We start from the raw sequence: 23,384 nt of genomic DNA on the forward strand, positions 1-23,384 counted from the left end.
TGATTCTGTAATTAAAACGGTGAGTTGTTTACAATATTTGGTAGCCTAAATAGAACAAGCGGAAGAAAATGCATAAATATTAAACCTACTCATAATATTCAAAAGTTATTTGGACACTTTTGCAAGAGTCCAACTACCGATTTGGTGTAGGCCTAGGCTGTAATTCATTTTATAAAGTTAGGCCTTGGCAGCTAGGCAGCAGAGTAGGCCAAGGTGGGAGTAGAAAAGAACTAGCCCAAGAAGCAACCAGTGCATTCAATGCGCCTGTCCACCTAGCTAGGTCTAGTAGGATATTGCTAGCTTAGAGGGCAAGAAACTATCTAGGCCTACTATGCAGTCTAACTACTACTCTGGGCCGGCCTAATCAATCTCACTAATAATAAATATTACAATTACAACTTATGCTGTACAGCCTACAGGTATTGATTCTCAACAAATTGATTTGTAATTTATTTTGCAGAGGAATGCACCAAGAAAGAAACAATGGCATCGTTACTTGAACAATATGAACAAGCAACTGCGAGGGCAGCCTCCTCGGTGCCTGTACGCGCGAACAAGACTAGTAATGAACCTGTAAGCTCAGAATTAAATAACATTATTTTTACACCATCGATTCGTCGCAACACATTGTCAAAAACAGTTTTACACAAACCCTTAAAACTCCAGTCCACTGCGTGTTGGGCAAATAAACACACTAATATATTAATTACCTCAAAACTATAATAATATTAGTAAGGGGTTAATCTTTTACTTGATATAAATACAATAAAATATGCACCATTAACAAATTTTCTATTATTTTAATATTATTTACTATTTCGTAGATATCATCAGGTTTTGTGACAGCACGACTTGAGCCAGAAGAAGTGCGAATCTTTAATAAACAGCGAGTCAATTTCAAGTAAGATTTAAAAAAAACTTTCAATTTGCACCCTAGAACTACTTTATGCTATCTCATAAATTAAAAGAGCTCCATATTTTTCTAGAACTAGCGAGTTTATCCTAAATAATCAACTGCAGCACCTAGCTACACAACATCTCTTGATAACCTCACAAAAAAAAAAATCACTTTTTTATAGCTATATCTGAATTTTATTTACAGGCCTGAAAAACCAATAACAATGTTAACCGTTAACAACAACATTCTTGTGATGGCCATGACAAATAACAAGTTGCTACGTATTGACCTAGAGCATCCTGACCAACCGGATGGTAAGTAAAAAGTTATTAATTATATCTGTGGTAAGTGGGTAAACTTATGTGTATAATTATGAACACATTTCGAGTAATATGGTAACATTTTGTGAATCAAATTCTATTTTTTGTAGACATTGATGTGACCAAGAATAGTGATGATCAGGTGCATAAGATATTTCTGGATCCAAATGGTCGCCATCTTGTTGTCAGTATGAAAACTTCTCAAGATGTCTTCTACCTGTCAAAGAACTCAAAAAAAGCAAAACCCATCCAGAAGATGAAGGTAATGCATAAATAGACAAAGGTTGCAGTATTCAATGAAGTTACGAATTGCTTTATGTAAAAGGTCTGTCTACACTATCAAACTAGTTTAACAAAGAAAAGTATGACATGCCCAAATATGGTAGTGATATACTTAAATATGGTAGTAATATGACTCTTAATCATCATGTCCATGTATGACATTTGATAGTGTAGACAGAGCTTTATGATACAATATCATCAAAGGCTTCACATCTCTCTTTGCAACTGTTATCATCACAGTTGCTTATTTCAATTTTAAACAAACCATCACAGAAATCTGGAGATAATTCATTCAGCAGTTTCAGTTTTAACAGGGTCATCCAGAGTGATAATTCTGGTTGATACCTTCTTTGGTGTCGCTGTGATTCCAAAGATCTTGTCAGGTTCTCCACTTTAGCTACTCCTGTCATGGGTCTTCCGACAAGACTGCTCATCTAGAATCAGGATTCAGTTTCCAGATAACTCCTACCTTTTATGATGTCACCATCACCACTGTAGTAGTACTCAAGTACGTTCACTTCTCAGCAATACCATATGAAACATTTGATCATTTATTTCAAAGAAAACTTGATATACATAAGGATTACTTCACCATGAATAGGTGTTAAAATTGAAACATTGAAAAAATTGTGTAATAAAAGAAAATATAAATGAACAAAATAAAACTTTAACAAAAAAAATGAACATGAACATAAACTTAGTCTAATTTGCATAATGTAAGGATCCTAATAATATGAATATAAAACAAGGATCCTAATAAGGATATGAATATAAAACTAATTTGCATAAAAGTTAAACACTGTATACTGTAAAGTTACTATACTTTCAGGGTTATCTCATTGATTCTGTTGGATGGAATAAAGCAAATTCAAGTGACAATCAAACAGGAGAGATACTGATGGGAACCAGTAGAGGTTAGTAAGGCAATCTAACAACAGGATTCTTAGCTCCAAAGATCAAAGTGTTTAGCTGTGGCTGCAACACAATTAGTTCCAAGCCGCTTAACCCTTAACTTTATCTGTTACTTTTCTTCCACCTAAAAAGCCATATGTTGCAGTTAGAAGTAAGGTAGTCTTGCATACTTTCAAATGACTCATTTTCTTTAATACTTGTTACAGGTTTAATTTTCGAGACTGAACTCCAGTCAGGAGAAGATAGCAGATTTTTTTTACAGAGCGTGGAACAATATTGGAAACAGGTTGGTTCCAAGAAATATCAAACATATGAGGATTTGAAATCTTTGTTTAGTTAGTTAGTTTAGATGTATTATGTTTGACAAGCTGTGTACCATATATTTGTCAGATCAAGAAGTATTTACTATTTAGAAAATTAAATAATTCTTCCATGGGTTTTAATTTTTTTTAGGTTTTTGATCTGGGAAAAGATGGTCCTGTATCAGTAACTGGTCTGGAGGTTGAGAGAATTCCATCAACTGTACACAATGAGAGAAGATATTTCATTATGGCAACAACACCTGGGTAATTTACATATAGTATAACAACACCTGGATATTACAATTTTGTCTAGTTCACCTATGTAATTTACATAACACCTGGATAAATTACATATAAACTAACTGGGCAATTTACATATAATATAAAAACACCTGGATATTACAATATATCTAACACTTATGTAATTTACATAACACCTGGATAAATTACATATAATTTAACTAGGTAATTTACATATAAGCTAACAACACCTGGATATTACAATATATCTAACAACACCTATGTAATTTACATAATAATCTAACAACACCTGGGTAATTTACATATAATCTAACTTGGTAATTTACATATGATTTACATTATATTTTGTAGACGCATGTATCAATTTATTGGTACTATCCCTAGTTCAGCCGAATCGCCAGTCTTTCAACACGTCTTCCAAAATTATGAAGATACCTTAGGTAAGTTTGTGATTTTACAGTCATAATAATGATGTTAAATTTAATATAGTACAAAATGCAGGATGCCTCTAAGCACTGAACAATCAACAGAAAAAAAAATTTAAAAAAATGTTGGATGAACTTCATGGTTTCAGGCAGAATAGATACAGAATTTGGTGAAAATCAGAGATAGGATTATACTCAGATTGCATGCAATGGAATTAACTAAAGTCTTGTGGCCATACTTATCTTAAATTAAGGGGTGGGATTATATTTGAATATGGGATTGTATTCAGTCATATCTACTCTTGAATTCATAAAAATCACAAGATATCAAAAAAGAATTTTTATTTTTTTCACAGCTCCAAGTTTTTTAGAATTACCAGGCAGTTTTGGTTACAGTGACTTGGTGTTCTTTCATCCCAAATTCAGATCGCCACCTAAAACATTTGCTTGGATGACTGGTAATAGTTTTTCTTCTTTTTAGATCTTTTTTAAAAATCTTATATTAATTTCATATAAAAAATTTATGAAATAAAATTTATCAAGGGATACAATTTCTTAGGAATGTTAATTATAATTTGTTTAACTTTAATTCTAGGTCCAGGAGTCTATTATGGATCGTTTGACTATACCTTACAATCTAAAGACAACATTACAAAAAACGCCAGCTTGTTGCCGTTGGAAGAAAGTGAATCATCAGTGAAGCCATTAGCAGTTATATTGACAGAGTTTCATATTTTACTACTTTTTCCAGATAGGTAATGTTTCAGAGTTTCTAACTTTGAAAATTAAATATCAGGACACTTTATAAAACCATGACAAAACTATAGAGGGGGATATAGTTAAAAAATAAAATAAATATAAACATAGAGGGCGCTATTTAAAACAATCTTGCGCATCATCCTCATAGATAAAATAAATCCAAACATAGAGGGTGCTAATTAAACAATCTTTAGCATCATCTTTGATAATTGGTATACTTTACAAGCATTATACCAATATGCATTGTCGCGTATATGCGTATTTGGAGACTATTGTATCATAGGTAAAACAGTGCAATTTCAAAGAAAGAATAACTACAGTAATTTTGTGATATACATTCACAGGTTACGTGTTATGTGTGCGTTGAATGAGCAGCTTGTGGATGAAGATGTATACCAACCAGTAAGTAATCGATATTAATCAATAATTGGTATCAATAATCATGACCATCTGGAAGAATCTGAAACAGGCTAGTTGAGGCTAGGAGAAGTTTATTCGTTTTTGAATTTTAAAATTTGTTTATAAATAACTTTTATCTTGTTTATTTTTATCTAATAATCAAAGGAATAATAACTTGATAGATGAACTGATTGTAAATGATAATTGATATTCGTGCAATATTGTTCAACTTCAATCTGTATTTTACTTTTTATATATTTCAATTTCATTATGTAAGAATAAACAATTTTTCAATAGATAATGCCAGAAAATAATTATTTATAATGATTTTGTCGTCAGAGATTTGGGAAACTATTAGGAGTTTGCAAGGATCGTATCAAGGGAACTATCTGGTCTTACACAAATCAATCGGTTTTTAAATACAAAGTTACGAGGGAATCTAGGGACGTTTGGCGGATGTATCTTGACAAAGGAGAGTTTGATCTTGCTAAGGAATACTGCAAAGACAATCGAGCTAATTTGGACCAAGTTTTGACCAAACAGGCACAGTTCTTCTTTGAGAATGGAAAGTAAGCAACGTTTTTAATTTGAATTTCTTCTTGGCTTAATACTGAACAATAAGGTTTATAGCAAATAGCTCGACTTCGTGAGGAACGTCATTGCACAAAGCATGATGGGAAGGGTTTGGAAACGAACGTCACAAGGCGTACGTACATGACATTTGCTCCCAAACCACACCCACTATGCGTCGCGCACGCTATTTGCGATAATAAATCTTATTTATTTTCCTCATAATTTCAAATAATACTGAACAATCTATCTATGATTAATGTTACTAAAACGTTCTTAAATTTTAACTTAAATGAATTAATAAGTAATATAAACATAGATAGAAAAATGGTATTTTTTATTTCAGTTTTGAAAAGAGTGCAATGTACTTCGCACTAACGGAGCGTTCATTTGAAGAAATAGCTCTCAAGTTTATCGGGTCAAAACAAACCGATGCTCTGAAATCATTTCTTGAAAAGAAACTTAGTTCATTTAAAAGTCAGGTAAAATGAAAGAAATTAAAATTTATTGTACAGCATGTGTATTTGACTGTGTATTGATTCATTCTCCACAAAAATCACCTATGAGTTTTATTTTATTTATTTTTATTTAATCGAAACCAACAGCGATAACCACCCCCACTAACAGGTTTGATACAAACAAAGCCAGGACTGTTTAAAGCACCTTGATTGGTCCTAACATTGATCAAGGGCTTCTCTCGTCCAGTGCCCACCTTGACCAGAGGTCTGAGGCAGATACTAGATGCAGGGGCTGCCATAAGAGTCAGCAATGCTGATTTCAAATACCTAACGGGACCCCAGATCCGTATACAGCACCCGTTATTCCCAGATGGTCTCCCATCCAAGCTCTAACTAGGCCCAGCATCGCTTAACTTCGGTGATCTGACGAGAACCGGTGTTTTCAATGTGGTAAAGCCGTATATTAAAAGCTGGTAAAATATTAAAAGAATGTAAATTGTAAATCATCTGTCTGTTGTTAAATCTATAGGACAAGACACAGATGACAATGTTGATAACGTGGCTAATTGAACTTTATCTAAATCAACTTGGTGAACTAAAGGATACAAACGAGGACCGATACAATGAGGTCCATGAATACTTTCAGAAATTCCTTGCTCAAAGTAGAGTCATGGTAAGTATAAACAAAATCTATAAATAACTTCCCCTATACCTAATTACCTAAAAGAAGTGCAATACAAAAAAATCCCAACAATATTTTTCTAAAATTGTTTAATATTATTACTTAAAATAATTCAATTTAATTTTAGGACTGTTTATCAAACAACAAGACTACTGTGTATGATCTAATAGCAAGTCATGGAGATATTGAAGATATGGTGTTCTTTGCCATGCTGATGCAGGGTAGGGCTTGACAAACTATTCCATAAGCATTCCATAGAGTAAAGCTTTATTATAAAAGATTTTTGCTATACAGTACAACTGTCGTACACTCTTGTCAACTTAAATATATTGTAAAAGAATTGTTACCCTAATGTATGTCTAGCAAGGACCCCAGTTAAATTAATTGAAAAAAATGTTAGTAAAGTATGGTTTTACATACAGTAGTTGCACCATTTCTGTTGTTATACAACAATAATATGTTGATAAAGATATATTACTAATTCTGTAACTGGTAGATTACGATAGAGTGGTATCGCACACCATTTCTGTACTTTATTTATTTATTTATTTATTTATTCAATTTCTGCCATAAACATAAGAAGACAAAACAATTATAAAAGGAGGCACGGAAAGACCAAACAGGTACTAAACACCTATGCTAGTTGGTCAACCCAGAACAGAGAAAAATAAATAAATTACGTTCTACAATAAAAGCATCGACAAGAAAGCGACCAACTACACACATTTTCAATATCAAAATTATTTAAAAAATAAATATTGAGATAATTAAGTAATTTGGTTTTAAAAGAACTAACAGAAATATTTACTTATACAATAATAATCATTGATTTTAATTAATGTTAATAATGTTACTATTTCTGCAACTGATAGATTATGATAGTGGTATCGCACACCATTTCTGTACTTATACAATAATAATCATTGATTTTAATTAAAGTATGTTACTATTTCTGCAACTGATAGATTATGATAGAGTGGTATCGCACACCATTTCTGTACTTATAAATACAATAATAATCATTGATTTTAATTAAAGTATGTTACTATTTCTGCAACTGATAGATTATGATAGAGTGGTATCGCACCACATACAACATAATGATTACAAATCTGCCCTTGATGTGCTCAACAAACCTCAAGATGACCAACTCTTTTACAAGTTCTCTCCAGTACTCATGCAGCACATTCCAAAAGCATTGGTAGATGCATGGATTCTGATGAAGAAAAAACTTGACCCTAAGAAACTGATACCATCACTTGTACAGTATGACCACAGTGTACAAACTAACCAGGTAAAATACAATATCATCATCTTAAATGCTACTCGTCGTTAGACATTGCGTGTCTCTCTTGTGTTCACCACTCTGAAAGTTTTTGAGCAAGCAGGTGTATATAGTAGGTCCGCATGTGAAAAGTTCTGTTTCCTTTTTGATGTTGGCTTTCAGTCTTCCTTTTGGTCTTTTGCTGCGATCTTACAAACATTGTATTAGGTGACCATTATTATTCTTTTTTTCTTGTCCACCATCCAACAATTTATAAATTACAGTTGAACTATTTGTGTATACTTTGATTGGCATTAAAAGTTGGCATACAAAGCCAAATCTTTCACTCGGCTTGCCTCATCAAGATCAACATCTCTCTCACTCGTCACCAACTTCTCTCCAGTGTTCAGGTGTGAACTGTGTTTGGAAAAATGCATTTATTGTTTGTTTTACAGACAAATGAAGCAATACGTTACTTGGAGTTCTGTATTGTTGAACTGGTCAACCAAGAGCCTGCAATTCATAATTATCTGTTATCACTGTACGCTAAATATCAACCAAACCAACTCATGAACTATCTCAGCAGACAAGGAGATGTAAGTTTGTTTTGTTTGTTTGTTAAGGTTGTTTTTCTTTGCAGTTGAAAACGACGTTATTTTTTCACTCATTCGTTTCTCTATTTCTTTTCGTTTCTTCTTTCTAGATTGCAGAGAACGTTCCATATGATCTGAAGTACGCTCTACGTTTATGTGCCGAGCATAACCACAAGAGGGCGTGTGTACATATATACACAACGATGGGACTGTATGAGGAGGCTGTGGAACTAGCACTAGAGGTTAGTTCACAGAAATGGGAAGGAAGAGTCAAATAGAGAGTTTCCGCCTTTAGCCATTTCACTTGTTGCCACTTCTTACTTTCGGGCATTCCCTACATTTGGACATTTCCTACACATTTGGGCATTCCCTACATTTGGACATTTCCTACACTTTTGGGAATTCCCTACATTTGGACATTTCCTACACTTTTGGGCATTCCCTACATTTTGCCATTTCCTACACTTTTGGTCATTCCCTACATTTGGTCATTTCCTACACTTTTGGGAATTCCCTACATTTGGACATTTCCTACACTTTTGGGCATTCCCTACATTTGGCCATTTCCTACACTTTTGGGCATTCCCTACATTTGGACATTTCCTACACTTTTGGGAATTCCCTACATTTGGACATTTCCTACACTTTTGGGCATTCCCTACATTTGGCCATTTCCTACACTTTTGGTCATTCCCTACATTTGGTCATTTCCTACACTTTTGGGAATTCCCTACATTTGGACATTTCCTACACTTTTGGGCATTCCCTACATTTGGCCATTTCCTACACTTTTGGGCATTCCCTACATTTGGTCATTTCCTACACTTTTGGGAATTCCCTACATTTGGACATTTCCTACACTTTTTGGCATTCCCTACATTTGGCCATTTCCTACACTTTTGGTCATTCCCTACATTTGGCCATTTCCTACACTTTTGGGCATTCCCTACATTTGGCCATTTCCTACACTTTTGGGCATTCCCTACATTTGGCCATTCCCTACATTTGGCCATTTCCTACACTTTTGGGCATTCCCTACATTTGGCCATTTCCTACACTTTTGGGCATTCCCTACATTTGGCCATTTCCTACACTTTTGGGCATTCCCTACATTTGGCCATTTCCTAGTTTTTGGCATTTCCTACATTTGGACATTTCCTACACTTTTGGGCATTCCCTACATTTGGCCATTTCCTACACTTTTGGGCATTCCCTACATTTGGCCATTTCCTACACTTTTGGGCATTCCCTACATTTGGCCATTTCCTACACTTGGCCATTTCCTACACTTTTGGGCATTCCCTACATTTGGCCATTTCCTACACTTTTGGGCATTCCCTACATTTGGCCATTTCCTACACTTTTGGGCATTCCCTACATTTGGCCATTTCCTAGTTTTTGGCATTTCCTACATTTGGACATTTCCTACACTTTTGGGCATTCCCTACATTTGGCCATTTCCTACACTTTTGGGCATTCCCTACATTTGGCCATTTCCTACACTTTTGGGCATTCCCTACATTTGGCCATTTCCTACACTTTTGGGCATTCCCTACATTTGGCCATTTCCTACACTTTTGGGCATTCCCTACATTTGGCCATTTCCTACACTTTTGGGCATTCCCTACATTTGGCCATTTCCTTGTTTTTGGCATTTCCTAGTTTTGTACTTTCCTATAATTTTGGGTATTTCCTACACTTTTGGGCATTTCCTAGTTTTTTGGCATTTCCTAGTTTTGGCCATTTCCTACACTTTTGGCCATTCCCTACACTTTTGGACATTTCCTATACTTTTGGGTAATTCCTAGTTTTTGACACTGTAGTAATACATTGATTGAATAAAATGTTGACCATTAAATGATTATAATTCAAAAACTATTTTCTTTATTGTAGGTTGATGTTGACCTTGCAAAACTCAATGCGAACAAGCCTGAAGATGACGAGGAATTGAAGAAGAAACTGTGGTTACGCATCGCACGGCACGTCGTAGAGAAAGAGAACAACATAAAGCGAGCCATGGAATTCTTACAAGAAAGTGAACTGTTGAAGATTGAAGATATACTTCCATTCTTTCCAGACTTTGTAACTATTGACCATTTCAAGGTAAAATGCTAAGTGACAGTAAATATCGAAGAATGAGCAATTTGTGATTTTGAATTGGAAAATTATAACAAAGCATGGATGCCTGCCCTCATGAGGCCGGATGTGTAATATTCTTTAAATACATGAGAGACGTTTCTAGTAACACAATGCTTTTATTCTTTAGTTATTCGACATCATTGTTATCACAATCATTCGTGAGGTCTTCTATACTGAAGCCATGTTTTAGCGCTATGTTCCCTTTGGGTATCCTACATACTATAGAGGGCGACATCATAATATATGGTGCCATCATATAACATCCCTCTTCTTTAATTACTCATAATGGTGTACAAATATAATTAAACTGTGGGTCTCATTTATCAATCATATTACAATCATAATAAAACAATTATAAGTTTTATTTACAAATCTAATCTATTTGGTTTCTTAATTTTTCTGCCACTGCTAGAGCATGATGATGGTTTGTGTTCTATAGTCTTGTAATGAGTAAGTGGTGTTTCTAGTATTATGTGTGTAAAGTGTTCGTTTGTTTTGCGGATGTGTGTTCGGTTTCTTCTTAGTGTTTTCTGGTTTTCTGTCAGTACTCTGTACGAATATGGACTTGTTTTGTTTAGTATCTTCGCTGGGATCCACTGTGGGTTTTTGTCAGAGTGTCTGATTCTCACGCTTTCTCCTCTCTTTATTTGTTGAAGTGGTTTTGTATTTTCATCATGATATTGCTTCTGTTTGTCTTGTCGGTTTTTTAGTCGATTTCTTATTTCTTTTCTGGTTGGCATTTTTTCATTGTTTGTTGGAAGTTCTGTTTTTAGTCCTCTGTGAAATATCATCATTCCGGGTGAGGCAAGTTTTGAGTCAACTGGAGTTGCTCGCATGTATAGTAAAGCTTTATCAACATCTGTGTTGTTGTGCTGAGCTTTGATGATGGTTGACTTTATCTCTTCGAATGCTTTTTGTTGTGAGCCATTCCATTCAAATACATTATCTTTTTTCAGAAGTTCTCGGAGGGGTGCTGTTTTGTCTGACAGCTTGGGACAGAAGGGACTCATATACGTGGCGATGCCTAGGAAACTTTGTGACTCTTTAACATTCGTTGGTGGTTTTATTTTGCTGATGGCTTCAATGCGCTTTGGGTCAGCATGTACTCCATCTTTATCATATATCATACCAAAGAAATTTATTTGCGGTCGCTTTATTTCACATTTCTCTGCATTGAATACAAGCCCATATTCTCTAGCGGTTTCCATCAGGTCCATTAAGTTTCGATCATGTTGTTCTTCTGTTTTCCCAAATACAGCAACGTCATCTACGATGCCTGTGGCTCCGATGCATTTCTCCAATATTTGATCCATCTTATGTTGAAAAACGTCTTGGCTGACATTCAGTCCAAATGGTAATCTTAGGAATCTGAATCTTCCAAACCCTGGAGTGTTAAATGTGGTAAGATAACTGGATTCTTTGTCAAGTCTTATGGACCAATATCCATGTCGTGCATCTAGTTTAGAGAAAAACTTTGCCCCACTAAATTTATGTGTTATCTCATCTAGGGTTGGTGTGTGATGGTATGTGCGTTTTATAGCTTTGTTTAAGTCCTTAGGATCTAAACATATCCGCCATCTCCCATTTGGTTTCTGTGAGTAGGCCAAACTTGAAACCCAATCCACTGGTTTCTCTACTTTCTGTATGACATTTAATCTCATCATTTCATCCAACTCAGCCTTTATGTCATTTTTTATCGCTAATGGACATGACCTTGGTGCGTGTATGACAGGTGGTACCGTTTCGTCTATAACTATTTTGTACGTACCCTCAAACTTGCCAATGCCTTCAAATCTGTCTGGATAGAGTCTTTTTATGTCCTCTACATCCTTGATTTTGTCATTTACTTCGACTGCACAGTTTATCTGTATTATCTTCAGAGTCTTTAGCGTCGGTAGTCCCATTATAGCTGGTCCCTGTACCTCTGCAATATAAAACTTTGCATTTGTGTGTAAGTTATTGAAGTAACATGGGATGTGTATGTAACCATAATGTTTGATTTGTGCTCCGTTATACGCTGTGACTTTTACATTAGATTTGTTAACATATCTATCATTAGGTACATTATTGCTCATGTTTTTAGGAAACATAGCTCTATACATTCTCAGTGGTAATATATTACCCTCTGCACCTGTATCTACTTTTACTTTCAGGAAAGTTGGTTTGTTACGGTTTATTTCAATTTTGACATTTGTGAACACTTCTGTGTCACCATCTTTAGCGTTTATCTGGCTTATTTTAATTGCTTCAAATGTAATATTAGATTCATCTTCACTGTCGCAATCGCTATCATTGCTTTTGTTTATACCATGCACGTTTCTCTTACTTCTGTTAGGTGCATTTGTATATTTGCCCTTTTGTTTGTCATTACGTTTTGACCTACATGCTCTACTAAAATGATTTTTCCTACCACAATTATTGCAGGACATGCCAAAAGCTGGACATTTACCATATTCATGTGATCTAGTGCATCTTGAGCATGGTTTACTTTTATCTCTATCTTTGGTTCTATCATGTTTATAATTATTAGACATACCTAATTGATCTACCGCTACTTGGTGATCAGCTTTGAGCTCTTTCCCTAAATTTCTCGACGCTTCTGATGCCTTACATATTTTCATGCACTTATCTAAATTTAAATCATCTTCTCTAAGCAATCGTTCACGCAATTGATTGTCCAATAGTCCACAAACAATTCTATCCCTGATGAGGGATTCCTCAATTTCACCAAACTCACATGTCTTGCTCTTGTTCTTTAGGTCGGTCACATATTGGTCTATCTTCTCACCTGGTATCTGGTTTCGTGAAAAGAAAGTGTGTCGTTCAAATGTAATGTTTTTCTTGGGGTTGCAATATTCCTCAAATTTGTGCATAACTGTGTTTAATCTCATCTTCCCAGCTTCATTTTCAAATTTAAATGCGTTATATACATCTAAGCCTTGTTGCCCAATAGTATGGAGTAGTAATGACGTTTGCGTTTCACTTGGTTTTCGTGACATTCCACTGGCAATGTTATATAGTTCAAATCTCTGTTTGAATCTCTTCCAATTCTCTGATATGTTGCCTGTCGATATATTTAATGGTTCTGGCTGATTTAGGTTCGCCATGATCAATATTAATTTTTAATATTGTCAGTTGTTGTATACAGTTGTAACAAAATGTGTATGGGCTATTTTTTGCCTTCTGCTATCCGAATACAAAATCAAATTCAGTTCTCTCCGCACGTGTGTACTCTCAACAACAGGTTTTACTAATCTATTCGTGCGGCGGCGTGTACGCTAGCCTATTTATTCTTCTAGCCTAGTATAGCTTATCGATTGACTTTATTATATATTTCAATCCTACCGTTGCCACCATGTAATATTCTTTAAATACATGAGAGACGTTTCTAGTAACACAATGCTTTTATTCTTTAGTTATTCGACAGATGTAGAAATTGTATAGAACTAAACTAAGCTGATCTGTCCTATAAATATACAGCTCTTTGACCTCTTGTGAATATTTTAATGTGTAAACATGTCTGAATGCTTGTTTGATTGAAGGCTGTTTCAGAGAAATTAGTCTAAAAACATATTTTTTTTATGGAAAATCCCTGTTCTAACTTACCATTACCATACCATGATTGATGACTTATTTTATTTTGGTCCATAATTATATGCAAAAGGTCATGTCTAGGTCATGAGTATCAAGTACTATATCTTTTATCTACTTATAATTGAATATCAAGTTTTCACATGAAACTAGTTTCCAATCTGTCGTCTCAAATCATGATGAGATGTGTAACGTTCGAATATTTAAACTTTTTAATTTTGATAGGAAGCAATTTGTAATTCACTCGCTGAATATAATCAGCACATAGAGACCCTGAAGCAGGAAATGGAAGATGCCACTGAGAGCGCTCGATCTATCAGATCTGACATTCAAGAAATGAGGAACAAGTCGGTCATCTTTTTTTATATTTAAAGCTCTGTCTACACTATCAAACTAGTTTGACAAAAAATGTGGTGTGTCCAAATATGTAGTAATCTTTTCTAATTTAAATCATTTTTATCTAATATTTGAAAATATTAACCTACTCTCTATTAATTAATATATACACACCTTACAATAAAATATTTAAAAAAGAAGATGTAGTTTCAATAAAGTTAATTACATCCGTAGAAAAAAAAGGGCAAATTTTTGGTTAAAGTGGATAACTATTATGTGAAATTAAAATGGCATATTCAACAACAAAAATAAAAAATCTTTAATGCAATCCAAGTATATAAGTCCAACCCTACTTTTGCCAAACTTTGTATCCAGGCCCCCAAGGTCTCCATGTCAACATAAAGAAAGATTACTCTAACTTTGTTTTCTATTTTGCTAGGTATGGCATTGTAGGCCCACAGCAGAAGTGTTCAACGTGCAGCTTTCCTCTTCTAAGCAGAACGTTTTATCTGTTTCCCTGCCAACACATGTTTCATAGCGATTGTCTTATTGCAGAGGTATATTAAATAAATATTGGGGAAAAAAAAAGTATCCAAGTTGTTTAAATTTCTAAAATTACTTTTACCAACATGTTCACATTTACTATGTACTACAGTAATTTACAGAAATTGCTATAAATAAATTCTAGGCCTAGCCATCTACTGTATCATATATTTATAAAGTTCTGTGTGCACTATCAAACTTTATGTGACAAAAAAATGTGATGTACCCATATATGGACATGATGATGTCATATCACTACCATATTTGAGCATATAACTACCATATTTGAGCATATCACTACCATATTTGAGCATATCACTACCATATTTGGGCCATCACACTTTTTTTTTGCGCCAAACTAGTTTGATAGTGTAGACAGAGCTTCACACTCCCCAGTTTTAAAACTAATTAATAAATTCTCAACAAATATACACTAAATATTAAATGTGACGCGTGCCACAAAGTGTATGTATGCCATCATAATTTATGAATTAATTTATCGATAAATTGATCATTATGTTTCTTCAAATGTATGCCTTCAATTATGATTAATAATATTAATAAACATTAAATGATGAATCAGATACATATGTCACACCAAGCCTACTACTGTCACATTACATTTGTCAATCTGCTTAAATTAGTCTATAATTCAATGATTTTGCATTTCTTTTTTATGTCATGTAATTGATTGATTGGGTAATGTATATATTTCCAAGGTTTCGTATGTCTTTATTCTGTCAGAAGTATTCATTATAAAATTTTGCTAATTTATGTTTGTGTGGTCTATACATACATATAGGTTTATTCAGGAACATATTTTTGTTTCAGGCCAATGCATGAACTAAAAAAATAATCAGTCATTTCTGTATATTGTATCATTTGTTGACTACTCAAATTAAAGGCTGGCCCAAACACTACTCCAATTATGGACCACTCCTAATTAGAGTTCACTCCTAATTAGAGTTCACTCCTAATTAGAGTTCACTCCAATTATATACTGTATCACTCTAGTTTCGATCACTAAAATTATATATTACTCCACTTACAGACAAGTCCAAAAATAGATAATTGCAATTATACTTTAAAACAACTTTAAATATAGATCACTATAAATCTAAATATAGATCACTATAAATCTAAATATAGACAACTCCAAATATAGACTATTCAAATATAGACCATTCCAAAAATAAACCACTCCAAATATAGACCACTCCAAATATAGACAACTCCAAATATAGGCAACTCAAATATAGACCATTTCAAATATAGACCATTCCAAATATAGACCATTCCAAATATAGACCATTCCAAATATAGACCACTCCAAACATGGACCACTCCAAACATGGACAATTCCAAATATAAACTATTCCAAATATAGACCACTCCAAATATAGGCAACTCAAATATAGACTATTCCAAATATAGACAACTCCAAACATGGACCACTCCAAATATAGACAACTCCAAATATAGACAACTCCAAATATAGACTATTCCAAATATAGACCACTCCAAATATAGGCAACTCAAATATAGACTATTCCAAATATAGACAACTCCAAACATGGACCACTCCAAATATAGACAACTCCAAATATAGACTATTCCAAATATAGACCACTCCAAATATAGACAACTCCAAATATAGACTATTCCAAATATAGACCACTCCAAATATAGGCAACTCAAATATAGACTATTCCAAATATAGACAACTCCAAATATAGACAACTCCAAATATAGACCATTCCAAATATAGACCACTCCAAATATAGACCATTCCAAATATAGACCATTCCAAATATAGACCACTCCAAATATAGACCATTCCAAATATAGACCATTCCAACGATAAACAACTCTAAAAATAGACCACTGCAATTATTATTAAGCCATTCCAAATACACTTAAAAAAATAACATATTTGTCTTTCAATTTCTTTTAAAGCTTGTCATCATTTATGCGATATTTTGATAAATTAATCTTTATTTAATATTTATAAATTAATTTTTTCCTACTTTATGTCTACTTCTGTCATTGTATGATTTACTTTTCCAGGTTTTGCCGAATCTTAGCGAGAGCAAAAAATCGAAAGTGGAGGAGCTACAGCGTCGCCTTGTCACCTTTGCTATGCAGCCAGCTACGTCGTCGGCTAATCTGTCAGGCGGGACGACGCCAGACGTCGTCTCAAGACGAGACCTGCATGATCAACTACGAAACGAACTTGATGACATCATCGCAGCTGATTGTGTTAATTGTGGAGAGATTATGATTAGGTATGATTTTGATATTTTTTGCGAACACTGTCTATTACACAAGTATTATGTATAACCTCCTATTCACCTTCTCCTCCCCCCTCCCCCAACTTCAATTTGCCTAGACCACCCTAAATATCAGTTTCTCCTACAAAATAGTTGAAGGGTTACCTTTCCTTAAATATGGGTTTAAAAAAAAAAAAATGATCTATTTAAGTAAATATTACAATTGAGATTTGAACCTAAGATCATCATGGTACCATACAACAAGACCAATGATCTTGTTGCTTTAGGTAATTCCTGTATTCTGGAAGATTGCTAACCAAAAAAAAAAACATCCCTGATCTATTGATCTAAGGTCACAATTAAGATTTGAACTCATGACTGCCATTTTATTAACCTGACGCCATACCACAAGACCACTAATCTTGTTGATTTAATACTGCAAGAGTGATAATCACACAAAACTCTCATAATCAAATTGGATTAAACTGGGACTTCAACCCATCACATCCAGTGTTAACAAGACCACTGAAGTTCCAGTGATCACTAGTGCCATGAACATAACTTTTAATATTTCTTAAACTTCTAAAATGTTCACATTTCATTCAGTTAATATAAATTGTTTATCTAATTTGTAAAGCTTATTACATGGTTATCTCACCAATTTGTTATACATAGAATTGAGAAAATTGACATATCCATATCACTAGTAATAACATCATCAAAGAAATTATTTGATAGTAGTTTTTATTACTCGGTCTATTTCGTATGTCACATCATTATTGCTGAAATGAATTTGAGCACTGAAGACCAAGTTTATTATTATTATATAGCATCCGCATCAGTAATAGAATACTATATTTTATTACTGATGACCCTGTGACCTGCTTTCACAAATAACTTAATATACATAATAAGCACCTGTGTTATTTGATTAATTATAATATTTATTGTGAACAACATTCCTTAGAATTCTATAATCTAAGTATTAAATTAGTAATAAATGTACCAATGCTGTCAAAAAAAAAGATTAATAAAAAAAAATTAAATGATATACTGTCATGTACAAAAATATAAAAAATTTCCATATTAGTGGCACAACTCTATGATTCTGACAGTAAGAATAAAATGTAATACATGTACTATTTAAATTTAAAATATCAAAGTATAAATAATAAAAATGATTATACAGTTTAAGGAGGTCAAATGGTATACTGTCATGTACAAAATAATAAAAAATAAAAAATTTCCATATTAGTGGCACAACTCTATGATTCTGACAGTAAGAATAAAATGTAACTACATGTACTATTTAAATTTAAAACATCAAAGTATAAATAATAAAAATTATTATACAGTTTAAGGAGGTCAAATTGTATACTGTCATGTACAAAATAATAAAAAATAAAAAATTTCCATATTAGTGGCACAACTCTATGATTCTGACAGTAAGAATAAAATGTAACTACATGTACTATTTAAATTTAAAACATCAAAGTATAAATAATAAAAATTATTATACAGTTTAAGGAGGTCAAATTGTATACTGTCATGTACAAAATAATAAAAAAAAAAAATTTCCATATTAGTGGCACAACTCTTTGATTCTGACAGTAAGCATTGAATATACTACATGTACTATTCAAAACATTTTAAAACATCAAAATATAAAAAAAATTATTATACAGTATAAGAAGATAAATCATCAGATTATAAATAAATTTATTCTGATGGTCTACCTACTATAAATACAAACCCATTAGCTGCACTATACACGACTGCATACACTATTTAAATTCAAAACAAATTAATTCATGTACACAAAATCTATTGGATCAATTTAACCACCCCGGGGCAGGCATCTAGCATTATATAAAGAAATCAAATATTGGATTTATAAATAAAATTTAGTTGGATCAGATTTACAATTTGTTTAGTTTTTTTATTATTAGTTTTGACATTAAATAGAAAATACATTTATGTTTAAAAATTATTTTTAAAGTGTATTTTAAAATAAATGTTTAAGAGAATTTAAGATATTAAACTTCAATTATAAAAAACTAAAATGTTATGCAAGACTTGTTAATTGTCAAATACTATCTTCAGTATCATGTTGTTTCGGTGTCTCATTACTGAACGGTATAAACATCGTTAACAGCGCGGTAGGCGACAAAAAAATTTGTAATTCAAATCAAGAATAATAATTCATCCTTCTTCTCTTCATTTCAAAACTAAACCGTGACGTTTATTTGCGACACCAACTCGACTAAATCATGAAATTGAGTTTATAAAATCTTCAATCATTATCTGATTCGGGCAAGTAGAATTGGTCCTCGGAAAATATCTACGAATGTCCTAAAGCAAATATAAATAAAATATAAATTTTTCTCCAAATCCATCAAACTATTTACAGTAAATGTCCTAATGATTACAATTTATCAAGTTTTAGCTATTTTTAGTACAGTATATGTTTGTTTTATATAAATTACAGTTACACAGTCTTGAATATTCTAGCGGTCTAATTCCATAGCACCTAGCACACTGGTTTTGATAGTCATTGGTTTGAATCGAATGTTGGTTTTTAGTTGAAGCTTTTAAAATAAAATTAATGTAGAATTTACTAAACGAATCACAAATAAAAACTTCCAAAAATTCTAAATTAAGATTATACTTAAAACAGGTATAAAATAATTTAAAGTTTATTCAAATATTTTTTATCCCCACAGGTCAATAAATAAACCATTTATCGAACCAAGTGAATATGAGAGTGCTATCAACAGTTGGCTTTGAAAACATGTGGTCAAACTGTATGTGGTCAATAATGGTCAAGCAAGGACAGGAAGAAAATAGTGATTATTACACTATTCGCAATATAACAGAGAGAGATGTTGAGAACGTTGGTAACAACACAATCAACGTTTAGAAGAGTTAAATTTGTGCTAATAAGTTCCCAGAGATTTAGTCATTGAGTCATGAACAGTATATAAATAATAAATTATAGTTTAAGAAGATTATTAACTATTATTAAGTTCCCAGTGTTTTGTTTGTATAAATATAACATAAAGGCCTATGTACTGGGTAGATCTACAAAAACCATATTAATTCATCTCTTCCTTTGGACAGTAGAACTAGTATTTCTGTGTGGTAGTATTATTCTTCAGTATGTAAGTTCATGCAGTAATTAATTTGTTAACCACTGTCATGCTGTTAATGCTAAGTTGTAAACAAGGAAAGATTTCCAAGCAATTCCTAGATTTGATGTATAAAACCAACTGAACAACATCAATGCAACTTCCGATACGGACACTCAACCTGGTTGAAATCTAGCACCTATTCAACATTACCTAGCTCTATGTACCTTTTGTGATAAAGCACTGTACAGTGATGCTCTAGATTGATAAACATGCTTGCTTACAAATTACAAGGGTTGGGTTCAAATCGTAGCTCTGTCAGAGACTACATAATTGTTCTCATTGCCAGAAACAACCTATAAGCTTTCTAACAAGACTTAGTCTACATCTAAGCCTATATCTCATAATTGGTGATTTAGGATATCTTGAAACATACACAATAAGAAATTGTAAAATATGGGTATTGTTTAATACGCTGAATACAATGTGATTGATCACGTCATTAATATTACAATGTGTTTTTCATGTAATATACGTCAAGATAATTGTTGCATTATATGTATTGGGGTTGACCTAAATGGGATTTACAACCTGACCTGGATATAATATTTTATTTACAAAGGTCGTTAATCATATAATTAGATTACTATTATTATTGCAAATATTAAATTATACTACAGGACAATAAAGTATACGGTATAATGAAGCTTTATCACTGATTTTTCTTTTATATTAAAGCTCAGATACAGGCATGAATTTTAAATATAATATTTGGTTAATTGTACATAAATCAAATATTTGTAATAGAAATCAAGACGAAAAAACATGACTTTCCCTTAATATGGTGAAAAACAAAATTTGGCAAAATTCTTCCATAAAAACCAGGAAGACTTTTTTTCAGTAGTTAGGTTGTTAACCTAATGTAATAACATGTCTGGTGACTCCCTAGCAAGTGAAAAAAGATGGTGGATATACGGTGGATAATTTTTGCTATAGCATGAAAATAACAATTTGAAGTTGAATAAAAATACCAGAAATGTAAAATTCAAGTTATATTACCTATATTTAGTCATCTGATAATATTTTTTACCACACTGTTTATTATTCATAGCTTTTTAAAATGCCTCTCTATTTACAAAATGTGTGTACAAAAGAATAGAGATTTTACTGTGTAATTTGAACTATCCCCCCACTGATAAGAAAGTGCTTATTTTCAACAAGCTCCTGTAACACAAATAAAATCCCAAACATTTTGAAACATAGGGGAAACTATAGATCGATAATTATTGGAATGTATGCTCAATACAAATTTTTTGCCCGCACCTGGCCTTTAAAACCAAGTTAACTGATTTAAACAATAAAATTGAATCAACAACTATGGATCTATTCAACTATTCATCCAACAGCGAGCACAAACTCGCCAATTACAGGATGAGATAAACTATTTTATAGTTTATCGTGCTTATAAGTCTCATTTGAGGTTTAGGGAGTGGAAAGTTACAGCCTACAACTCTGGCACAGGATTGAACCCTGGATCTTGGGATTGGAAGGCAAGTACGCTAACCACCAAGCTAAAACTCCACTACTGTAAATTATTTTATCCCAATTAATTTTAGACTTTAGAATAAAAAAAGAAAATTCACTTACCTATAGATAGATATGATACATTTCGGGTATAGAGTATGTTGTTATGACAAGAGAGAATGTAAACCTCACAGCAATTTACTGAAATAGATAATTTTAATAATTTTACGATAAAATTTAATTTGTGAGCAGCATAATAATTAATATTATCAAAGAATATATTCTTTGATATTATAAACTAACTTACATTCATTCACTCACTTGGAAACTACTAGAAAGATTTGGGCCCAGTAGGTCTACTCTCTGTAACTAGAAGGTGAATGTTTACTGACTGATACCAGTAGTAAAGGAGGCCTAGGCCCTAGCTAGGCCTAGATAGAGGGTGATAAACGTAATCAAATTGGCCATTCAAAAGTTGACAGTCAGTATATTTGGTGGGTCAGTTTGTGGTTATCTCTTTACAGGCAGGCATCAGGCATTAATACAATACCACATTTATCATGTAGGTCTGTGGCATCCAAGCACCTTTCATCCATCTAGACTTGCTAGGCCCCCAATACAGATCAACTTGTTTTATTAGGCCTAGCTTTATAAACAATAACATACCTATTCTGTACACAGTTTGGCAGTAATTGACAACATGGTAGTAGCCTTTAGCCTTTCCTTTTCTAGATTGGTCAACCACATCCCATATAAAACTGATTTTAATCAATAAATCAATCATTTAAAAAGAGATCCAGCACTCAGCAGTCACTCCATTTTGTACATAGTCTGCTAAATAGGCTGCTGCATGCACAACATAAACAGACAATCTCTGTGTTTTGATTGGTTAAATCTTTGATTTTGCATATTGTGTCTGTCCACATGGTAATTCTAATCGGAATCAGAATTCAGTGGCTGCCAATATTTCAATAAAATATAGTATATCAACAGGGCCGTAGCCAGGATCTGTCAAGGGGAGGTTCGCACACTAAGTATTTGGGTCACCCCCACCCCCATACCTACCCCCCCCCCCCCCTGGGGTGGGGCCTGAGGCGAAGCAAATTTTGTTAAATGACACCCCTAGATGGCCGGAAAAGACACTCTCATGCAGCATGCTACCAATGAGCAAAATGATCGTACTTGGACTCATGGACTATTTAAACGATAACATTTGTTGCCGTATGTTAGATGCGCGTGCTCTGTGCGGAACCGCCGATTGTTTGATCATTTACTCGATATTTTGTTTTGCGTTCAAGTTCAATGCGAACGTACGTCTAGGAGAAGCCCCGAAAAAAGCACACTGAGTGAAGGCAAATGCAATTCTTATTATAGCTCTATCTATAATATTTATTTACAGCAATTTGTTGAGGAAATTAAATATGCCAATGTAAATAGGTGATATTGATACATTTGAGTACGTATCGGCTGGTGGTCTAGAAAAAAATAATCGGATGCCATAATGTGAACTACAGTACATAATACCATAGATATTATAGTGTAAAATATTAATATTCACTATAATCCTCTATGATACATTATACTTCATAGCCACACATAAATACTGATGTATGTCGGAAGGCTATATACTTTATGCATGCTGCCTGACTGCCAGTGATCTAAACAATTGGTACGCAGTTGTCTGGCGGTGTCCTTTGTACGAATAGTTCGTCCCCCAGCTTGCTGTGA

At 33.3% G+C, this 23,384-nt stretch overlaps 1 protein-coding gene, 1 long non-coding RNA gene and 1 pseudogene across 3 annotated transcripts; 1 reads left to right on the top strand and 2 right to left on the bottom strand.

Annotated features, from left to right (window-relative positions):
- The first annotated feature begins 2 nt into the window (after window positions 1–2).
- On the top strand, window positions 3–20,835 carry LOC140053885 (vacuolar protein sorting-associated protein 18 homolog). Of its 2 annotated transcripts, none has more exons than XM_072098619.1 (24): window positions 3–19; window positions 461–573; window positions 825–901; window positions 1,103–1,212; window positions 1,329–1,480; window positions 2,330–2,414; window positions 2,619–2,698; window positions 2,866–2,978; window positions 3,327–3,415; window positions 3,757–3,858; window positions 3,996–4,155; window positions 4,504–4,561; window positions 4,898–5,127; window positions 5,475–5,610; window positions 6,116–6,259; window positions 6,396–6,489; window positions 7,333–7,562; window positions 7,988–8,128; window positions 8,236–8,367; window positions 10,019–10,228; window positions 14,081–14,202; window positions 14,631–14,748; window positions 16,802–17,019; window positions 19,728–20,835. In XM_072098619.1, exons 2-24 carry the CDS (start codon window positions 484–486, stop codon window positions 19,789–19,791), a joined length of 2,955 nt encoding a protein of 984 aa, XP_071954720.1. In that variant the 5' UTR covers window positions 3–19; window positions 461–483; the 3' UTR covers window positions 19,792–20,835. The 2 variants fall into 2 exon arrangements, with proteins under 2 accessions (XP_071954720.1, XP_071954721.1); XM_072098620.1 differs by lacking the exon at window positions 3–19 and adding an exon at window positions 58–146.
- On the bottom strand, window positions 5,932–6,050 carry LOC140055796 (5S ribosomal RNA; annotated as a pseudogene).
- LOC140053887 (uncharacterized) lies at window positions 19,250–22,475 on the bottom strand. Its single transcript, XR_011846464.1, has 3 exons — window positions 22,323–22,475; window positions 21,780–21,857; window positions 19,250–19,356 (listed from the first exon to the last, which is right to left on the bottom strand). It is a non-coding gene; the product is annotated as an uncharacterized lncRNA (long non-coding RNA).
- Between the last annotated feature and the right edge of the window lie 909 nt (window positions 22,476–23,384).

The sequence above is a fragment of the Antedon mediterranea genome, chromosome 7 (genome assembly GCF_964355755.1).
Source record: "Antedon mediterranea chromosome 7, ecAntMedi1.1, whole genome shotgun sequence".
Taxonomy (NCBI): Eukaryota; Metazoa; Echinodermata; class Crinoidea; order Comatulida; family Antedonidae; genus Antedon; species Antedon mediterranea.